Source organism: Phacochoerus africanus, chromosome 15 (assembly GCF_016906955.1).
Source record: "Phacochoerus africanus isolate WHEZ1 chromosome 15, ROS_Pafr_v1, whole genome shotgun sequence".
NCBI classification, from domain to species: domain Eukaryota; kingdom Metazoa; phylum Chordata; class Mammalia; order Artiodactyla; family Suidae; genus Phacochoerus; species Phacochoerus africanus.
The window spans coordinates 20,760,147-20,782,972 of NC_062558.1; the positions used below are offsets into that span (position 1 = coordinate 20,760,147).

The 22,826-nt window shown below is 47.4% G+C and overlaps 1 protein-coding gene across 2 annotated transcripts in view; it reads right to left on the reverse strand.

Moving 5' to 3' along the window:
- PALLD (palladin, cytoskeletal associated protein) overlaps nt 1–22,826 on the reverse strand; it is a 190,649-nt gene that overhangs the window by 22,504 nt on the left and 145,319 nt on the right. For both annotated transcript variants that reach the window (XM_047761259.1, XM_047761258.1), the window contains 5 exons: nt 17,601–18,116; nt 10,364–10,499; nt 6,706–6,804; nt 5,634–5,684; nt 4,289–4,510 (listed from right to left, as the gene is read on the reverse strand). In XM_047761259.1, the coding sequence (XP_047617215.1) occupies nt 4,289–4,510; nt 5,634–5,684; nt 6,706–6,804; nt 10,364–10,499; nt 17,601–18,010 (918 nt within the window). In that variant the 5' untranslated portion in view covers nt 18,011–18,116. The remainder of the gene's footprint in view (nt 1–4,288; nt 4,511–5,633; nt 5,685–6,705; nt 6,805–10,363; nt 10,500–17,600; nt 18,117–22,826) is intronic.

Below are 22,826 nucleotides of genomic sequence, written 5' to 3' on the forward strand. Positions count from 1 at the left end.
ACTTCAGAGCCTGCAGTTTTAAAATAAACTTCTTCCTGCATATAAGTCCATATGCAAGTTGAGGCCACAGCTGGCCTTCAAATCCCCCTGCCTGTCAAAGCCTCTGAATCTGAAAAATCTTTTTTAAAACTTTCATCTCTAAGTTAGGAAAAGGCTAGAAACAGCACAAAATAAATGCACGAACGATCAGGATCTGACCATTGTAACTTTTCCTATGCTTAGTTTTCAATTAGCTCCATGTGTATAGGAACTATATTTTCAATCTTCACAACCTAAAAAGCCATCATCAAATAAACTAATACCTCCAAGTCCTATAAGTTAAGTTATACAAAGTGTGATGCTACATAATTATTACACCCTCAGTGGGTGGCTTACTTCTGATGGAACAAAGAAGCTATGATTAGATTTAATTTCCCCCTTTTGCATTCTTGCCACTCTGCCAGCTCTTTAGAACTCTTTCTTTCCTTTAATCGTAGTTTTCACCTCTTTTATATGTGGAAAACAACTTTCAAGAGAGAATTAAGAGACAGTTCCAAAATTTTACCAAGACTGCTAATGGACAGAGAGAGGGAGGGTATGAGAGATGAAAACAGGGTGAGTTAGAAATTCTTTTCAATCTTCTCATGTCTCAATTGAACAAGTATGTCAAGGCCAGAATAAAAAATGTTTTATAAAACATAAGCTAAAAAAAAGATGTGTATTTTTAAACATGACGAATATCCCATGTACTAAAAATCCTAGAACATGCACATGAGAAACAGTTTTCAATAAACCAGGAGGGAAGAAAAAGAATGGCAGTCAGGAAAACAAAAGAAGAAAATCTAGCAACAGAAAGTTCTGAAAAAGCCTTTTACAGCTGTGAAACATTTATGGTCATGCTAGAAAAAGCAGTCATGGCAAAACAATAACCCACCTTTCCAGGGAACAAAGTTCTTTAAGAGCAAGAATCAACAGTCTTAGAGCTTGATCAGTGATTTTGCCCTGAGTAAGGTTTAAAAAGAACATGAGGTCTTTTTTGACCCCAAATAGCCAAAACAATCTTGAGAAAGTAAAACAGCTGGAGGAATCAGGCTCCCTGCCTTCAGACTATACTACAAAGCTAAAATCATCAAAACAGTATGGTACTGGCATAGAACCAGAAATATAGATCAAGGGAACAGGACAGAAAGCCAAGAAATAAACCCACGCACCTATGGTCAACCAACCTACGACAAAGGAGGCGAGGATATACAATGGAGAAAAGACAGTCTCTTCAATAAGTGGTGCTAGGAAATTTGGACAGCTACATGTAAAAGAATGAAATTAGAACACTCTCTAACATCATACACAAAAATAAACTCAATGGATTAAAGACCTAAATGTAAGATCAGATACTGTAAAAGCATTAAGAGGAAAACACAGGCAGAACATCCTTTGACATAAGCCACAGCAATACAGTTTTGGATACACCTCCTAGAATAATGAAAATAAAAACAAAAATAAACAGATGAGACCTGATTAACACAGCAAAGGAAACCATAAAAAATAAAAAGACAACTCACAGAATGGGAGAAAATCTTTGCAAATGAAGCGGCTGACAAAGAATTAATCTCCAAAATCATACAAACACCTCATACAGCTGTATATAAAAAAACCAAACAACCCAATCAAAAAATAGTCAAAAGATCTAAATAGAGATAGCCAAAAAAATACATGAAAAGATGCTCATCATCACTAAGTATTAGAGAAATGCAAATCAAAACTACAATGAAGTATCACCTCACACCAGTCAGAATGGCTATCATCAGAAAGATTATAAACAATAAATGCTGGAGAGAGTGTGGAGAAAAGGGAACCTTCTTACACTGTTGGTGGGAATCTAAGTTGGTGCAACCACTGTGGACAACAGTATGGAGATTCCTCAGAGAACTAAATATAGAACTACCATATGATCTAGCAATCCCACTCCTGGGCATCTATCCAGACAAAACTTTAATTCAAAAAGATACATGCACCCCTATGTTCACTGCAGCATATTTCACAATATCCAAGACATGGAAGCAACCTACATGTCCACCAACAGATGAATGGATTAGGAAGATGTGGTACATATACACAATGGAATACTACTCAGCCATAAAATGAATGAAATAATGGCATTTATAGCAACATGAATGGACCTAGACATTATCATCCTAAGTGAAGTAAGATAAAGACAAATACCATATCCAATCACTTAAATGTGGAATCTAATAAAAAATGACACAAAAGAACTTATGAAACAGAAGCAGACCCAAAGACACAGAAAACAGACTTATGGTTACCAAAGGGGGAAATGCTGGGAGGAGGGATAAATTAGGAGTTTGGGATTAACTCATACACACCACTATATATAAAGGCTTAACCAACACTGACAAACTGTACAGCACAGGGAAATCTCCTTAATACTCTGGAATAATCTATATGGGGAAGAATCTGAAGAATGGATACATGTATGTGTATAACTGAATCACTCCTATACACCTGAAACTAACACAACACTGTAAGTCAATTATATTCTAATAAAATTAAAAAAAAAAAAAAGCTCCAAAGACTTGAAAAGAACCTATGAAGAGAGGTTTAAATCCAAATTTCAGAGTAAGGTGAAAAAACAACAAAAAGTGGGGTCTTTTTGTGAATATTTTGTGAGCTATAATTTCCTGCTACCATCCTTTGACATAAGCCACAGCAATACAGTTTTGGATCCACCTCCAACTGATGAATGGAAGTGGATCCACTTCCATTCATCAGTTGCAAGTTTATCTTCTAAACTTTATTTAAGCATAGTTGATTGAAGTATAGCGGATTTACAATGCTGTGTTCATTGCAAGGTTATTTTCAATACATGCATTGGATAGCATGCTTGTGAACACACACCAATTACCCAATTATGTCAAGACAATACTGAAGTTTGTTCTAACAACAGTTTATTTTCGAAGTGTCATTTTGTTAGGAGGTGGCCATGGGTCTGCAAATCTAAGACTGCTACTTTTTTCTGACTGTAGGGTTGGACTTTTCTTTTAGGGAAAGAATATGGCAGTAAGACTTTCCTTACTGTGAAAATAAAACAATGGATGAAGGCACAGGGCAGGAGCACGGGGAAGTTTCTGGTGAGGTCACAGCGCTGCCCTTCTCTCATCCCACCCCTTCCCACTCCAGCACTTTTGCACCAACCACTGTTTAGATTCTAGGTCCAGGGAGTGTTTTTCAGGTCTGTAATGTGGACCTGACATGAGCCTGGTCGTTGGTCCTGCTCTTTCATTCAAGTGTCTGTGCCTTTTGAAACTGTTTCCATCACTTTAAACACAGTTATCTGATTCCTCCAGATGGCTCCATCCCATGCAGCACAGAGCTGCTGTCCTCCTGGATACTCACAGCCTGGGCGTTTTTCTTGTGAACTCACTTCTCCTTCCTCTCAACCCGCAGGCATCTGACAGGCCCCAGTGGGGAAGTGTTCTACAGGACAGTTTTCCCTTGCTTCTGCCAGAAAGCTTAGGATTTTAACCATCCTGGACTACATTTCACATTAATGTCTCTGCTTTGGGCTCTGTATCCTGTGATGTGTAAAGGAGGAGCTTTGATTTCTCATGGACACCATGGTGTAGTCCTGTTTGCTAGTCTCACTTTCAAGAGTGGGTCACCCCCACCCAGGACCCCATGTGCCTGTAGGAACAGGGCTCCCGCTGGGCCAGCCTCGTCCTCCTACCAGGACCCTCCCTCATGTATTCCCACTCCACCGCCTCTGTAAATACAGGAGCCTTGGTTTTGTAGATCAAAGACCTGAAGTTTCCATTATCAACTCTCTACAGTACAGACCATGGGGTTCAAGTTCAAGCCTGGCCACTCACAGCTCTCCGACCCCGGAAAGTTGATTAACCTCCCTGAGCTCAGCTACTCACCTGCAAATTGGGTGAAATATCATATGAATAAATGATGTGGGGTATATGCCAAGCTCCTTGTCCATCACTGAATTGTTGTTATTCTCCCGGTCTCGTCTGTTCTGTTCAGTTCGGTTCCTCTATTCTGTTCTACTCTATTCTACTCTGTCCCATCCTATCCTATCCTATCCTGCTCTATTCGTCTACCCACCCCAGCCCCCGCTGGTCTTCACTGCCTCCTGAAGATGCCCATGCACTTTCCTCAAACGCTATAGGTCAAAGGTTCCAAGAAGGGCAGCCTGTACCTCTCCCACCCTGCACACATGCTGAATGTTGGAAGCCAAACTCCTCCTCAGGAAACCTAACATTTAAGAAGCCACGTTTCAACTCACCTTCGGCTTTGGACTCCCAGTCACTCTGCACATGAAAGTCACCGGCATCCCCTCAAAGACCTTGTAATGCTTCAGCTTCACCTCGAAGAACGGAGCCGCGCTGCTCTCCACAGACACGTCCCCCCAGGGGACTTCATCCCCTGATTCATCCACAGGGGACCTTTCCAGCCTGTACTCGATCTCGCTGATGAGTCTCTGTTCACAGCTGGAGACCTTGTACTCCTGCATCAGACATAAGGGCCATGTTACCACCCTGGGTCCAGGTGGCACTAAGTGTCCCCTGAGTCCTACCCCATCCAGGGAGGCACCTGGAGGCGGCAATACTTTTACCACAGAGCTAGGGAATATGTCTGAGCCTAACTCAGCTCCACATAAAACAAAGGACGTTTGGAAGCGAGGGTGTATGGCGTTTCAAACTCTCTTCAGGTCTTAGCATCCAAAAACCCACAAAAAACTACAGAGATGAATTGCCTCCTTTTCTCTTGGGATAGGGAGAAGACAGAAGAAGGCGACAGTCATTCCTAAACTGCTGATAAAAACAGATGATGATGGCACAGGGATTTCTCTGTCTGGTAAAAAGGCTGAGGTGGGTGGGCGCCTCCTCGGGAGGGAAGCAGCTGCAACACCTCCACCTTTTTGCCCAACTGATGAAGGAGCTGTGGCACCTGGTCCCCCCACTTCACAGCTACCCCTGCTCAGCCTCGACCCCTCAGCTCTGCGGCTCCGAGCAACTGCCTTCACTCTCTTCCCAAGGAGGAGAGAGATGACAGCCGCTCGAATGGTTGAGACAACAGGAGTGTCATCAGCATCCTCTGGTGACTTGGCTGGAGCCTGCAGGTCTCTTGCAGACAAAGTACAGTGCAGACAGGGCAGCCCTTTAGCACACCGTCTCTAACGTTAAATAAAAATGGTTTTAACAAGGTTTCCTCTTGAGTTGCTCAATCTTTAAGAAACAGGCTGCTGGCTCGAGGTTAGAAATAAGACAGTAGGATAAAACTGCAAAAAATACACAAGTTGTTTTGTCTGATTACCATCAGATCAATCAGTTTAAGAATGAGCACTGTCTCCCCCAGAAAGGTTTAACAATGAGAAACTTCTCACAATTTAAAATTCAGAGTAAAGTCCACTAATGACAGAATCAAATTCAAGTTTGTGAATAAATGACATGAAAAAAATCACACTGCAGTCATTCTGTTCACCTGAGAGTAAATGAAAACAGATACACCGGTCTAAGGACTTATAGTTAATGTACAGCAGTAAATGCAGCTACACAGATAAACAAGGACGAACAGGTGGAAACAGAGAGGGGGGAAGGCTGGGAAGAGAAGAAAGGCGAAAGCTTGACCTTTTGACCATCCAGAGGATCCCCCACAGAAGCATGAGGAGACCCAGGGCCCTGTAACGGTAGAAGAAAAAGAAGTGAAGCCAGTATCACAAACAGGATGAAACTATCAAGATTTCTAGATTTCTCTCTATGTGGAACGTTTGCGGTAGCAATATTGAACACAGAAAACCTTTCAGATTTTGAACACCAACTCATGTCTCAAAAGACACGAGAAAGAGTTTCCTTGATCCTTTAAACCTGTGTTAATGGAGTTCCTGTCGTGGCTCAGTGGTTAAAGAATCTGACCAGGAACCATGGGGTTGCGGGTTCGATCCCTGGCCTTGCTCAGTGGGTTAAGGATCCGGCGTTGCCGTGAGCTGTGGTGTAGGTCGAAGACACGGCTCGGATCTGGTGTTGCTGTGGCTCTGGTGTAGGCTGGCAGCTGTAGCTCCTATTAGACCCCTAGCCTGGGAACCTCCATATGCCGCAGGGTGCAGCTCTAGAAAAGACAAAACAAAACAAAAAAAACACCTGTGTTAAAAAGCTTTCTTTTATCTTAGAATTACATCTGGAGTCTCCAAGCAGAAGCAGCAGAGATGATAAAAACACCTGTCAAATCCACAAAGGGACTTTTTTTTTTTGGTGTTAGCAGGGGGAACAAACAGCATTTTCAGTTTTCTGCGGATTGGTAATGAATAACTGTCTGCAGGGGGATAAAAGTCCCTTCCGTACACAGACGTTCCCAACCTAGACGAGATATTAGGAGTGTAACTGGAAACACTGACTAGTTACTTTAGTTTTGGTGAAAGGATATTTCTCCCCACAGACGTATTTGCAGTAAAGCACAGGACAGGAGAGGCAGAGATGTTTGAAAGGAGGGCAGATAATCCATAAGATGAAAAGAGCAGGGTCACTGACCGAAATCATGCCCTCAGCCTAGTACGTGCTGGAGAAACGGCGGCTGGCAGCTGGCTGAGGACTGTCACGCTCTCTCTCCTGACCCGCCCTCTGCTTCCTAAGAGCCCAGCCCAGGTCCCCAGAGCACAAGCAGCGAGGACCGAGCAATGGCCGTGCTGGGAGCCCAGGGACGTACCTGGCTGGCCGGCCCCTCCTCCGGCTCCTGTGCACTGAGGACAGTGGCGCTATCAGCACCCAGCAGCCGCCGTGCCATCCGCTCCTCGTAGGTCAGCCTCTGCACAAAGCAGTCACAGGGAGTCAGAGAAACCACGGGGACCCAGCGCCTCCAGACAAAGAACCCAATGTGCCCGGCATGTCACTGACGGCTCCCGCTCTGCTATCAGATGCCTGGGCCCACAGGAGCCTGTTCCATCCCTGTTCACTTGCCCTCACCGGCCCTGCTGCTCCCCACAGCCTGACCCCATGTCAGGGGACAGGGTGACTGACTGAGATCCATCAGCTGACGGACACAGACTGAAGGTGAGACAGCAAGGACATGGCAGAAATCAGACAGGTGCATGTCACATACACAGCCCTAACATAAATGGGCAAAGGCATTTAAATCGCAAAATGTTTTCCAAAGGGCAATGTTATTTTGGGCACCCCAGGCCTCGGAACAGCCTGGTTGACCAAGGCTGAGGGAGTTGAGCCCACGGGAAGCCATGGTCCTCTGTGCTAGGAGCCCTTCCCGGGTCTGCAGGACCGACGGGAATGCACAAAGGGCCTGGCATGGGGGCCAGGGCAGTTGCCACCAACCTGGGACCCACAGCTGGGGATCCCACCAGGGCAGACTGCTTGCAGAGAAGGCAGTGGTGCTTCTGCATCTGGCAGCCAGTGCTTTGGGCCAGAACACAAAGAAATGCCCGTGTTTGTGCTCTGTCCCCTGGGCTGACTGCTGCTCCTGACTACTGGTTCTAAATGACCACTGGCCCAGGGGGGCATTTTCAAAACAAGCATTTAATTCAAAACAGAGAGTAATTAGTAAGGCAGAATTAAAAAACAAAAACAAAACCTGCAGACATTATTTCAGATGAACGTCCAAACTCCTGAATGGAGACACAAATTCTACTGGAAACTCTCTAATCAGGAAAATATGTTGGGTAAATTTACAATTTCCAGTAATTGCTGGTTCCAGTCCCAGCTGAAACCGGGAAGAGAAATTGGATACGTGTCAAATGACAGAGATCTAAAGTGCCAATTATTTCATTTCATGAAGGGACTGCAGATGAGCAGAGGTGGAGGTGGGTGTCTGCTTCATAGAAGGTCTTGGTCCTGCATGTTGTTATTTAAATTATTTTTCTCATGTATGTTTAAAAAAATCCTGCAGTTCCCATTGTGGCTCAGTGGGTTATGGACCCAACGTTGTCTCCATGAGGATGCGGGTTCCATTTCTGGCCTTGCTCAGTGGGTTAAGGATCAGTGTTGCCACAAGCTGAGACGAGGCTCAGATTTTGGGTTGCTGTGGCTGTGGTGTAGGCTGGCAGCTGCAGCTCCGATTCGACCCATAGCCTCGGAACTTCCATATGCCATGGGTATAGCCCTAAAAAGAAAAAAAACCCCTGAATTCAATTTTTGGGTTTTTTTATGGCCACACCAGTGGCATATGGAAGTCGCAGGCCAGGGACTAAATCCAAGCTGCAGCTGCAACTTCTGCCACACCTGTGGCAATGCTACATCCTTAACCCACTGCTCTGGGCCAGGGATTGAACCTGAGCCTCCACAAGACAGATTCTTAACCCAGTGTGACTGGCAAATTACCATGTCAATTAAACCTGAATTGAATTTTCAGAATTTTATATTTTTAAAATTTTTTTTTTTTTGGTCTTTTTAGGGCTGAATCTATGGCATATGGAGGTTCTTAGGCTAGGAGTCAAATTGGAGCTGTCACCCCTGGCTACGCCACAACCACAGCAATGCCGGATCTGAGCCTCGTCTGTGACCTACACCACAGCTCATGGCAATGCTGGATCCTTAAACCACCAAGCGAGGTCAGGGATTGAACCCGAGTCCTCAAGTATACTAGTCAGGTTTGTCAACCACCACAGCTCATGACAATGCTGGATCCTTAAACCACCAAGCGAGGTCAGGGATTGAACCCGAGTCCTCAAGTATACTAGTCAGGTTTGTCAACCACCACAGCTCATGACAATGCTGGATCCTTAAACCACCAAGCGAGGTCAGGGATTGAACCCGAGTCCTCAAGTATACTAGTCAGGTTTGTCAACCACTGACCCAAGACAGGAACTCCTTAGAGAGAATTTTAAATACCTGCTCTCCTAAAAGCTGCATGTGTGACCTAAGCTGCAGCTTGCAGCAACACTGGATCCTTAACCCACTGAGCAAGGCCGGTGACCGAACCCACATCCTCACAGAGACATCATAGGTCCTTAATCTGCTGAGCCACATCAGAACTCTAGAAAACTTTTTAACCAAAAGCTAGTCCATAACAGATATTTAAACAAATAACCAAAAACAAAAAAGAAACCTGGAGAGATGCCTTTACCTGGCTTGAAAAAGTTCCCATAAGTATTTCTTTTAATCTTTCAAAGACTTTGGTTGATAGAACAAGGGAAAACTTCCAAAATATGTCCATTTACATATGCCATCACTTATTTCAGGGAGAAAACATTTTCCCTTTGTGAAAATCTCTTCTCAGTGAATACCTAACACAAAATCTTGTTAGAATTTTAATCGCCCTGAGCTCAGACCAGGACGCCCTAATAATTAAAATCAGCAGCCAACACCCCTCTAGTCCCCACCTCTCCCACCACACGTGGGCTGCGCTCGCATTTTTATCTATCAATGCCTTATAATTAAAATTCCTACAACACTTAATTAGCATAGAGGCTTTCTCTTCTGAAAAAAAGTATCTAAGGCAGATTTACACAAAGAGGTCCTTTTCAGTTTCTATTTAAGAATCAGGCAAATCTTCCCACAATAAAGCACCACGGGCTCCGTTCCCAGACCTGAGAAATCTTATTCACTAGTCTTGCGTTTCCCGTCCCCTTAATGTACTCTTATGTAATAAGAAAAGGGTCAGGAAAAACCAAAAAGCAAACAAAAACAACTGATGAGGCAACACTTCGGCCCACTGGAGGAAACACCTGTATGTTTTCACCAGATCTGCTCAGGGACTTAATATTGCTGCAGCCTCAACACAGAGCAACTGTCTTCTGAGTTAGTGGGTCTGTCCTGAAGGCCGGGAGCCAGCACATGAGCAGCCCTGCTCCCAGGCTGCAGATCAGCATCTCCTAACCATCCAGGCTCCAGCTACGGTCCCCTAAGTAAAGATGCCTCATGTGCAGAAGTGGTACGAGCCAGAGAACCCAGGTTCTGCTTTCTGAACATTAATTCTAGTTTGCTGCTTCAGGCAGAGACACATCACCAAGGGCACTCCTCTCCCTCCCACGGCCCCCCAGTGGGATTTGCTCCTTTCTCTCCAAGGTCGAGGTTACAGTTCTTTGCTGGTTCTACTTCTCCCATCCTTACCCTTCCTCCCTACTTCCTCGCCAGCCTGCTATGGTTGCTCCAGGAACCAAAGAAGGGAGCAAGAGGCAGCTTCCTCCCCCACCCCTCCAGGATCCCAACAGAGAGGAGTTGAGAGGACAGGTCCCAGGGCCTCGAGCTGGTGAGGGAGGCAGGGCTCAGTGCACAGCCTCAGCCCTCCCAGCCCTCCCCCTAGACCGGCTGCCCCCTTGTCTCCCCCACTCTTGTACCAGATGCCTCCCAGTCCCCACAATCCCCCTGGCCTCCTACTGGCTGCCCCCCCCAGCCCCCCACCTCCACCCCCATACCGGCTGCCCATTGTTAAGCAGGTCCTCCTTAAAGCGCAGCTTCCGTTCTAAGTCCTGGATGACGGCGTCCTTGGAGCCCTGGATCTCCTCGTCGGAGGCCATCCTGGTGGTCCTGCTTGCCTTCTTGGGAAATGCCCTGCAGGTGAGCACAGGCAGGTCAGGGGCAGGAGATGGGGCAGGGCGGCACATCCCAGCCCAGCACTCAGTGTTGAGGGAGCACCGCTCACCCTGGGGACCCCCTTGTCCCACACTGATGGGACTTGATCCTCAGGGAGAGTCCACCGCCACCTTGGGGGTACATCCCAGGTTGTGATGAACGCTGGGGCCAGGGATGTGGCAATGTGTGCTTTGCACCCAGGCCTGGGTTTCTGCCTTGAGTGAGGTTTGTGCCTCTGGGCAGGTCTGTGAACACATCTCACCAGTAGGTTTTACGATATCTGAGACCCCAAGAGGCCTTCAGAGAACAGACGTCACACTGTCATCAACTCAGCCCCCGGTCCTCAGTTTATTCAAGAGGGAATCTCCCCCTCCCTCATCCTCTTCTCTCCAGATCTGGGGACGGGGATGACAACCAGGCTGCAGGCCCGATCTGGTGATGGAAGCAGCTTGCTGCGCATCTTCCTTCTCTCCCTCACAGGGCTGTGAGTAAAGGTGAGTGAGAAACTACAGCCTCGGAGGATGGGACAAATGAAAGGCTCACAGCACCGAGGCTGAAGTTCAAAGACATAACGTCAAGTTAAAGAGGGAGTTACAGAAGAATGCACATGCCACACTTCCACTACGAAACAGGCAAAGCTCAACAGTCTCCCGCGGGGCAGTGGTCCTCAAAAGGAGGGTGGGCAGACAAGCAGCATCAGCCTCACCCGGTCCCTACTCCTCCACCCACTGAGTCAGAAACTGTGTTCACATGCCCGCCCAGTGATTCTGATGCAGATGAAAATCTGAGCAACCAACTCAGGGAAAGAGAGGCACACAAACTATAAAGAGAAGTAAAGGGTGACCCACTCAGAAATTCAGGGCAGTAGTCACCTCCAAGCGGAATGGACGCAATTGGGGACAGTCGAAGGTACTAGAAACAGGTGAGACTTTCGCCTTAGGATTATTCTTTATGCTCTACATGTACTCTGCATATACTTCCTTTTTTGTACTGTTTATTTTATGATAAAACTTTTCTAAGTTAGCAAAAGTTGACTTTACTGGGAATATGTTAAGGCATCAATGCCTGACCCCCTCTGCTGACGTGGCAGAGAGCCCCGGTGAAGCCAGGCATGTAAATAAACACAGGAGCACCAAACCTTCTGCTTCTCCCATTGCACCAGCCTCATCCCATCAGTACCCCATCAGCGATACAGGAGGCCACGCCCCCTCTGCCTGCCAATCTCTCCTCCTCAGGTGGACCCCATGAACCCCACCCCTGGGGCAGGGGGGTGCTGGCTGACCCATCAGTCTGCGAGTCTGAGATCCCAGTCTGGCAGTGTCAGCAGAGCCCTGGCTGGACATTGGCCAAGGAGACCAGGGGGTGGGGGAGGGAGGGATTGGGGGCGAGTGCTCTCCTTGAAGGTCTCCCGTCTATGGAAAGAAGAAACGCCCCTCTTCCTTCACTGGGGGCCACTATCATACATGAAATGCCCAAACCTTGGCACCCGCCCTGTGACCCTGAGGGGAAGAGCCCACAACAGGCCCATGGTGACTGCCCGGGAAGACCAGGGATCCTGGGTGCCTGAGGACCCTGACACACACTGACCGCCTGACCCAGCGTGGGTGATGTCCATCAGGAAACCCCGGGCATTTAAGCTGCTGGTTGAGTCTCCTGACACCCGGAGTGGGAAGGTCCGAGTTAACTGCTTTACCACCTCCTTCCTCTCTGGTCACTGCCCTGACATCCCAGTTGGATGACAGCAGACATCGGTGTTACAGAAATGAAGTACTGTGTTTTCCTGTGTTTGGCTGGTCAAACCTGGAGCTGCCTCTTGCCTGCTGGGGGCAGACCTATGTTCAGAGCTGGGCCACGAACTGAGACCTACTGACACCAAGAGCCAGAGGAGCCACGGTCAATGACCTTGGTCTTCAGTACCCGGCGTCCTTTAAGGAGGACATACACGGTCAGCGGTGGATGTCCCAGCCAGGCCGCCCCTCACCTGTTCTCAGCCTCCAGTTCTCTGTCCCCTTGAGAAGGGGGCTCTGAGTAAGCCCACCCGCTTCCCCACCATGCCCTGTTCTCTTTACTGCCTCTCCTCACGTGCCTCTTTGTTAATCACACACTGGTCAGAGGGCAGACCCCAAATAGTGGCTGTGGTACCTCCCATGAGGACCCCTCCCCACTGGTCCTCTCAAGAAGGAACGTGGCGCTGGCCCCTCGGGGAGAGAGGCCAGGGTATGGCCCGCTGTCACCGAGTTGAATGCAGAGCCTGTTCTTTCTTGCTGAGAGCACCTTATTTGGAGTACTTACTAATGCAACTCAGAAAAGTCGAAGACGTCGTGTTAAAAACTGAGTGGAGTAAGGCTTAGCACATGAGGTTAGAGCAACCAAGACAGAGCACTTGGAAGGGGAGGCCCTGCAAAGAAAAGTGCTTACAGGTTTTTGAGGCACAGTTTTGGCAACTGAGGGCTCTTCTACGTGATGGATCCTGTGTTGGAGTTTGATGCAAATAGCTATGGTCTGGCCCCAAGTGGCACCTACTTTTGATGAATGAAGCACAACTCGTCAAGAATCAAGAGCACCTGCTGACACAGAGATGCTCTCCCTCATCATGGTTTCGTACAATTAAAACAAATAAGACTTTTTTCAAAGTACACTTCTAAACTCTTTACAAACCAGAACTCTTCACAAAAATCCATATTCAGCACACCTTGACCACTGGACCTCCACGCATGCTTCATGCATAGGCTCAGCCCCACACAAGCTTCCTGCCTGCCCGCTCCAGCTCTAAATAGTCATGTGGTCAGGGGTAAAACAGCTCACACACACACGCACACAGTCAAATCTTCCTGATTCAACCACACAAATCCCAGGGAATTTCCCCTTTTTTTCCTTGGCTGCTGAACGACCTTGAAAGTTCTCCTCCCTTGAGGGGTGGCTCCGGGTCAATGCCATCCATAAGTCTCAAAGGCTCAGCTGGGAGCACAATGTGTCTGAGCTGGTCCTGGGCCTGTCTGGGGACTGGAGAATTTTTACACTAAGATCCCCGTATTCTCCTCTTCCCCTATTCAGCAAAACTGAATGGAAACCAAATTCCACAGAGGTACAGAGTGAACAAAATCATCAACACACTGGCCTGGAAGTACCCCTCACCTCCAAGAGACAGACCCAGAAATCAATGTCTAAAAGAGCCAAAGAGACACAAACTGAGTTTCTGTGCATCAATGCTACTATTTTCATGGAATTTTATTAGGAAGCCCAAGCTGTTGGTGCACAGGTGGGTCCCTGAAGCTCACACTGAAAGGAAAGCAGGAAACTTCCTGATAAGGTGACGCTCTCCTCACATTGCCTGCCGGGCCCTGGCACGCATTCGTGCACTGTATCCAAGAGTGCACCACGCGTGGGGTCGCCCAGGACTGAGTGTGGGGTCCCAGCTGCTCCTGGGGCTCACATCTCAACAGAATCCTCACCAGACATCCCACCTGCTACTTCTGGGAAATTCTGGGCCAGGATCAGATGCACACTTTTGTGAAATCCTCTAGGAAACTGGACCCCAAAGAGCCCAACAGTGGAGCCTTACCTCTAACGGGGGCTGACAAGGCCCACCTTCGTTTCCTGTGGCAAGGTCCAAGGCAGCCTGTCTTTCCTATTAGTTACCGTCTCACCACAGTCTCAACTTGAAAACCTCTAAAGTACAATGAAATCTGTTGCAGACTTTTCCTTAAGACTTGGAGGATTTTGTATGCAGTTTTCTTCAGTCAAGAAACCAGACATCAGATTGGTTAGCGATCAGCCCAGGCAGCAGGCCAAGGCAAGGCCCTCCTGCTCAGACTAACTGACAGATCCTGGGAGACCCTCCGCCTCCTGAGGTCTCTTACCTTGAAGCAGAATGATGATGCTGTCTTCACCTACCTGTCTCTTATAAATTAGGGGGAAAAGAGCAGGACAGTGAGACATTGTCTGTCAAGAGGCAAGAGTCTGCAGAATGAAAGCTCCTGTTATCACATCTGCATCAAAGCTCTTGCTGACACAAGCATTCACTTCCAACAAACACAGCTAACCCTACTTACTACAAAGAGGCAATTAAGAGCATCATAGTGCTGGGCTCTGCAGTGCCCGAGAGCCGATTCTAGAAGCCTGAGGGTGGTGAGAAATGCTGGGCCCACCACGCCAGGTGGCTCTCAGGTGGGATCTGAGACCTGGCCCAGCTGCTCGGGGGCCAGCAGAGGAAGAGCTGCCACCCTCTCCTAGGGGCCTTCAAGTCCCTGGGACCCCCACCATCTCTAGGGTAGACTCTGGGCAGGGGGCGGATAGCAGACGTGGAAGAGGCGGTACAGAGGCAGGGAGCACACTAGCTTCCTCCTAAGGCGTCTGCTCACTGCTCCCATCGGCAAGAAGGGTCAACTGGACATTTGCGTCTGTCGCCAGCTTTGAGCAGGGCAGTGTGACCCCCACAGCCTGGGGGCTGGGGGGGGAGGGGAGAGACAGCCTCTGAAGGGGGAGAGGCACTGGGGGAGCTAGGTGCACAAAAGTTCCCCCAACCCCCTCCATAGCCAAGGGGTGGTGCTGCAGGGCCACGTCCTGTGCCTTCTTTTCTGCTCCCCAACTTGTCTGCTCTGTGCAGACATGAGGAACAAGCCTCACCTCCACAGACTACTGAGATCCTCCCCTACAGAAGAAAACAGGACACGACAGAGATACTGACAATACAACCACCAGTACTGCAACTGAGGATTAAGGAAACAGAGATTTGGGAGTTCCCACTGTGGCACAACAGGTTAAGGATCCGACTGCAGTGGCTTGGTTCAGGTTTGATCCCCGGCCTGGGTGCAGTGGATTAAAGGATTTGGCATTGCCGTAGCTGCAGCTCAGATTCGATTCCTGACCCAGAAACTTTCATGAGCCATGGGTGAGGAAGGAAGCGAGAGAGGGAGGGAGGAAAGCAACGAAAAAGGAGACATCTGAAATTTCTATTTCAGATTATGGTAAAACATCAGACAAAAACAGAACCAAAAAAAAAAAAAAAAAACAGAATACCCAACTGGTACTTGACATTTATGGCAAAATAGTCCAACCAGAGAAGTAACATGTAAGTGAAACAGTTTGCTGTCACCACCACCACTTGTGCCCAATAAAATAGAAATAAATAATTTGAAAGATTCAAGAATCTGGCAGTTCCTGCAAGTTGAAGAATGCCAAGTGGTCATGGTAGCCCTGAATGGGACACTCAGTCTTTGGCAGATTATCTGAATTATTATGATGGATAAATAGCTTTTTTGGTTTTAATTCAGAATGCAAACGAGTGATTCCAGAATATGCCGGAGGAAAAAATGTTTTAAAAGTCACATGTATCAAACCAAAAAAAAGAATTCTTCAAGTGTGTGTGTGATTGAGCAACAGGGAAAATTTTTGAAGACGCAGGGGTAACCACATTGCAGTGGCCTCTGGATTGGCACAGAGCTTGAAGTCTGGGGTTGCCACTGAACCTTGGTGTCAAAGCCACAAAATCAGCCTGAGTTTTCTGTTAACTTTTGAGAAATGGTAGGAGCTACTGGATTATTCTGTGGTAACAATTATAAAATATTTTGACTCCGTAAATGAGTGACTCTGATAGATGCTGACAAGAAGCAAATGCTTCTACGACTTGAGGTAATAAGCCCTTAACACTGCTTAAAAGAATTGCAAAGAGCAGAATAAACTGCTGTTTCTTTTCTTTCTCCTTTCTTTCTTTTTTTTTTTTTTGCTCTTTTTAGGGCCACATCTGTGGCATATAGAAGTTCCCAGGCTAGGGGTCGAATCCGAGCTGTACCAGCTAGCCTACACCACAGCCAGAGCAACGCCAGATCCAAGCTGTGTCTGCAACCTACACCACAGCTCAGAGCAAAGCCCGATCCTTAACCCACTGAGCGAGGCCAGGAATTAAACCTGCATCCTCACGATTACTAGTCAGATTCGTTTCTGCTGAGCCATGACAGGAACTCCTAAACTGCTGTTTCTAGTTAAGATGATAAAAGGTATGATGCCGAAAGTCTGACAGACTCATCTTTGATCAAATTCCAAATGAGAAATTCTAGGCAGAGGACTTACATGGTACGCACCTTCCTGGGGACCCATTTCACGATAAGACGACAGAAAGTGTCCCTAACATCCCCCACTTTCTGAATCTCTCCTAAATTAGCTTCTTTGTGCAAAATAATCCTCTAATCCTCAAATGAAAGTGCAAACAGAAAAGGATGGAGGGAGACAAAGGTTTTCTCTTTCAAGAAAAGCCCGTTACCACATCATTTCTGTCCAGACCCTATTCCCTTATTTGATTTAGTTACGTATGCATTTCACAGCTTTTTCCAATAAAGGTTTGAGAAGACGCTGTATTTCAAACAGAAATAGCCGGCACTCAGAGAAAGTTCCTAATAAAACAGGGCACGCTTAGCTGTGGACTAACAGTGGCCCTCATCTCGAAGACGGCACAAGTCCACCCCAGGATGGAAAACGTTCTTATCAATGAAAATACCCGGAATTCTAAGGTCTTCTCACTTCTATTCCAGTACCAAACGCTACTTGGGGTTTCCTTCTTTTCTCTCCAAACAATATTGGGATTCTGGCAAGCTCTGAAGCACCATTTCAACAGGAAGGGTTTGAGATAAGGGAACTGGCCTGATCTCTGCCAGCACAACTTTCTGAATTCTTCAGTAAAAGGCTTGTGTGCCAGCTCTTACTCGTTACACTTCCACAAGGCCCCCCAGACACCTGGCCCAAAGGTGTCTTTTGAAGGCTTTCCTGTCATTTGGGAAGGACATCTTACTTATCCTCATAGAATTTCTATGGGAAGATTTCAGAGCTGCCTCCGCATCAATGTGACAGGAGGAGCCACTGGGAAAGAGGATCCTGAAATCCCTGGAGGGATCATAGCTGACAAGGGACTGGGCCTCACTTACCTGCCTCAAAGTGAAGCCTCTTACAAATCTGTTCCCTTCCGTATAAGCTCACTTCTGGATTCCCGTGGAGACTACAACCCAGATCAGTGCTCCCCTAGCCCCGACCCCCCTCCCAGCTGCTGTACCCCTCCCACTCTGATGGGGGTGGGGAGCAGGCACTCACGCGGCGGGGGCGGCACGTGGCAGGCCGAGCGCCGAGACTGTGGTCGGGACGGTGGCGGCGGCGGGCGGTGAGGGCAGCAGGGCACAGAGCAACGCTGCGGGCGCCGGGCCCGGGCCCGACCGGGCGGCGCGGGGCGTGGGGCCCGGGCCGGGCGGAGGCGGTGGCGGCGGCGGCGGGAACACGTCGGGCCCTGGGGCTACCGCGGTGGGGCTCAGCGGCGGAGGTGGCGGCGGGAGCGCGCTCCATGGCGCCTCGGGCTCGGGAGGCGGCGCGCGTCCGGCGGGGGGCGTTGGGGATGCAGGGGAGCCGGGGCTCAGGCTCTGCGCCGCGATGAACTGCTTGGGGCGCGCATAGCTGAACGAGCCGGAGGCCTGCATGGCGCGCGCGGGCCGGGCGGCGAGCGCGCTCATGGGCTCCGGGCGCGCCGGCTCCGGGGACGCGGGCGGCGAGGGGCGCGCGCGGGCCTCGCGCTCCAGGCGGATCTGCTGCTGCAACTGCTGGATCTTCAGTGCGTCCCTGCAGGGAGAAAAGGGACAACTTCAGACAGGCGGGACAGGGCGGGGAGGGACAGCGGGCCACCCCTCCCCGCGCCCAGCGCTGCGCGTATCTCCAGGTGCGATCCGATCCACCTCCGACCCGAGGTGGGTCAAGCCCGCTGACAAATTCCAGGGTGGGCCGTATTTCACCGAACAGAGACGGAAGTACTAAGAGAAGAACTTCCGATACAGGCTCCCGGTCCGCCCATCTGTAGATAATTTTTGGAAAAATTCCATCACAACGGAAAAGTTAAAATGAAGAAACATTTAAGATATTTTTGGCATGTTTAGGTTAATCCTATTTCACTGCTGTCACTCTGTACTCAATAAATACCAGCGGAGCTGACTTTAGGGGGATGACCCACTTTAATTTCTGCCTGTCTTCCCTAAAAAAACATTTGCAAAATTTACTATGCCCAAATTTTCAGTGGTAAACCCTGAACTACCAGTTATTTATACGAACTTTAACACAGACATTTGGTGCTGTATCTGAAACATGGAAACGACATCCATCTTTCACATGCAGGGGTTCAGTAAGCAATGACGAATTACAACACTGCAGTTTTAATTCTTATATTTTCCATCAAGAAAAGACAGTTTGAATTTCAATTTCTGATGATGTTGGTAAGCAACTAGCAATCAGCAAAAACCTTACTCTTCTTGTACTCAAAAGCTTTTGTATTTAGCTCAGTTTTAAATACAAGATGTTTTCCTTTTTGCACATCAGATAGTGAGTGACCCACAGCTGTAAAAAAGTTCAATGGAAAGTGGCAATAAAACAAGCAAATAAAATAGGAGCAATCCAAGAAGAGGCAAAGCTATGCTCCTAACTTTAAACCTTTTTTAAAAAGGAAAAAAAAACAAAAAAACAAAAAAACAAAACCCCCAAGACTTTCTTCTCCATAGGTATTTAATCTTCAAATTTAAAGCCATAAAACGAATTGGAGCTGCTGATAGAAAGAAAAAAAAAAGGTTCAGATCTGTTATCAAGTCTCATTAGATATGGCAACCTCAGTCAGGGAATTCTGAATTCCTTCCCATGTCCTTGATTCCATGCTGCAACTGTTTGGTAAGTGATTACATTTAAGTCCATGAAAAGACACTTCCTCAGGAAGTGAAAAGTGTAAGAGAAGATGGCTGCACACATGTAGTCCCTGCTAAGTGCCCAAGATTCCAACAGCAATGAACTCTCTGAGGTCCTCTGGAGCAGCCATACCCCTGCCAGGATCTGCCAGACACCACAGTTCCAGACATCTGTGTGGCTTGGGTGGACTGCCCAGCAGACGTACTCCCACCTTCACTATTTACAATGGGCCCAGGAACAGGACTCATAAACAGCACCCACAGCATTCTCGTTCGATCCCCAATGCTCCTTTCTGACCTCCTGCCTTTAGTTTACCTTATTTCCTAGCTGTCGCAAAATACACCTTATCCCTGGGACGTTTACCCCAACCTTCAGCGGACTTGCATGTGCACCAGGACTCGGGGTGATCTGCATGCCCAGAGCCTCAGCTGTACCTCATGGTACTTCAAACTTGGCCTGATTCCCTGTGCGTGGGGGGTCCCTCGGCCCCAGGAGGAAGGATGGCTGCTGAGATGCGCGTCTGCAGGGAAGCCCTGACCACCACTCTGTTGGTCTCAGCTTTGTCCACAGGGTCAAGCTACTCATTTGGGCATTAAAAAAACCACTGAGTTTGCTAACCCAAGAAGGTTTCAAACAGCAGAGATGCTACTCTTAGTAATAAGTGACAGTTCAAGAAGCTAATGTAGCATTTTACAAGAAATGGGTTGGCATTCTACAAATTGTTACAAGTATATGTGACTCCCAGAACCAGCTACTGTTTCCACTCCCCCCTCTTTCTAAGCTGGGGGCGGAATGCAAGGGGAGGGGAGGGCCCAACAGTTACTGTGAACCTTAAAGTGACTGACTTGATTTCTGTATGAATCTTAACATTTCAAAAAACACCTGAGTGAAATGGCTGACATATGGGTTCAGAGATGATGAAGTGCGAAAGTCCAAGTCACTTTCTTAGTCCTTATGAAGTTACTTTCACAAAAGTTGATTTACACCAGATAAAAAAGCAAAGGGGATGAAAGGTCCCGTAAAGACAAGATTGCTTGTGGACTTTGGCAGTTACTTAGAGTTATTTGCTACACTGACACTGGTCTTAGAGATGTTTTCCTGGATCTGACCCCACAGTAAGGGAAACAAAAGCAAGAACAAACAAGTGGTATACCTCAAACTAAAAAGCTTCTGCACAGCACAGGAAACTAGCATGGCAATGAAAAGGTCCCCGACTGACTGGGAGAAGATATGTGTAAATCATGTATCCCATAAGGCCTTAATCACCAAACTATGTAAAGAATTCAGCCAACTCAACAACGAAAACCAAACAACCCAATTAAAAACCGGGCAGAGGCTCTGAATAGACATTTTTCCCAAAGAGAAATGCAGATGGTCCACAGGAATGGGAGAAGATGCTCAGCATTGCTGATTGTCGAGGACATGCAAACCAGAACCACGGGGAGATGCCACCTCACACCGCTCAGAGTGGCTGTTACCAAAAGGACCAGAGATAACCAACAAGTGTTGGAAAGGATGTTGCAAGAAGGGAAAGTTTCTGTTGGCAGGAATGTAAATCGGTAGAGTCACTATGGTAAACAGTAACACTGTCCCTCAAAAATTAAAAACAGGCTGTACAGTAGAAAATTGACAGAACATCGTAAACCAGCTATAATGAAAAAAATAAAAATCATTATATAAAAAATAAACAAAATTAGGAGTTCCCGTCATGGCTCAGTGGTTAGTGAATCCGACTAGGAACCATGAGGTTGTGGGTTCGATCCCTGGCGTCGCTCGGTGGGTTAAGGATCCAGCATTGCCATGGTTGTGGTGTAGGTTGCAGATGCAGCCCGGATCTGGCCTGGTTGTGGCTATGGTGTAGGACAGCGGCTACAGCTCCAGTTCAACCTCTAGCCTGGGAACCTCCATATGCTGCCAGTGTGGCCCTAAAAAAGACAAAAGACAAGAATTACAGTTCACCATCTTTCTGCAGAGTGATCACCAGCACACATCTAGTTACTGAACATTCATCACCACACAGCTGACCACTTCACCACCTCAACTCACCCCAGACCCTTCCCCTCTGGTAGCCACAAGTATGTATCTGCATTTTCTGTTTGTTCATTGGTTTTTTTAGATTCCGCATATGAGTAAAATCACATGGTATCCGTCTTTGACTTACTTCACTTAGTATAACACTCAAGGTCTATCCATCTTGTCACAAGTGGCAAGATTTCTTGCTGTTTTTATGGCTGAGTAATATTCCATTGTGTGGAATATACACACATGATGGAATATTATATATACATATATATCACATCTTTATCCATTCACCTATTGATGGACATTTAGGTTGATTCCATATTCATAAATAGTGCTGCAATAAACATAAGGGGGCATATCTTTCTGAATTAGTGTTTTCATTTTCTTCAGATACATACCAATGATTGGGGTTGTTAGATCCTATGGTAGTTCCATTTTTAATTTTGTTTGTTTGCTTGTTTATTTATTTATTTATTTTTGTCTTTTTGCCTTTTCTAGGGTCGCTCCCACGGCATATGGAGGTTCCCAGGCTAAGGGTCTAATTGGAGCTGTGGCCGCCAGCCTACGCCAGAGCCACAGCAACGCAGATCCGAGCCGCATCTGCAACCTACACCACAGCTCACGGCAACGCCAGATCCTTAACCCACCGAGCAACGCCAGGGATCGAACCCGTGTCCTCATGGTTCCTAGTCAGATTCGTTTCCACTGAGCCAGGATGGGAACTCCTGAACTGTTGTTCTTTACACCTGAAACTCACATAATGAAAATAAAATATTTGCTATTCATAAAATACCTTTAAGAAAGTTATTTCTTATAAAAACTCGTCACTTTTTTGGTTTTCCCATTCTTTCTGCTATCCTTTCTCTGAAAATGAAACAAGAACATGAAGCTAACCTGAATGTCTTGGAGACACTGTGAAAGGTTGGAAAGTCAGGTTAAGAGTCCCCAGCCCCAAGCAGGACAATGAGGTCATCTGCCAAAGCTGCCTCCATTCAGCCCTTCCCAACTCCTTTTCTCCTCTCCCCACCACACCCCCAATTCAAAAGGTCTAAGAAACTCCCTCCTCTCACTCCTTCAATTCTTAAGGTTTCGATACATGAGGAAATGAGCTGGCTAGACTTTTTGTTGTGTATCTGTCACAGCCCTTTTACCAAAGGGAGAAGTGGTGACACGCTCAAGGTCACAGAACAAGAACCTGCAGAACCAGGCAGGCCAACCTAAGAGAGCCCTGAGCTCCAATGTGATTTCTACCCAGTGTGTCATCATCTTTCCCTCTGGGGACCCTTCACTGCCATGTCTCCTTGTGCCACAGCACCCAGGCCTGTAGGTCTGAATCCTTTAGGTCAGGGATTTCATGCTTACACAGTGGAGATATCAGACTTTGAACTTGATTCTTTCCAGGGTGAAATGGTGCAAAGAAGGAAGATCTTGGCAGCCCAGGACGGGAACAGGTGAAGACTGACTTGGGGACCCCTTCTCTGTGACAGGACATCACAGGTGCCCATCTGCTCAGCACCTGGCTTGGCACAGCTCTTAGCAAGAAGAGTTTTACAGAGAGTCGCAGGGGAAAAATTGTTTTTTTCT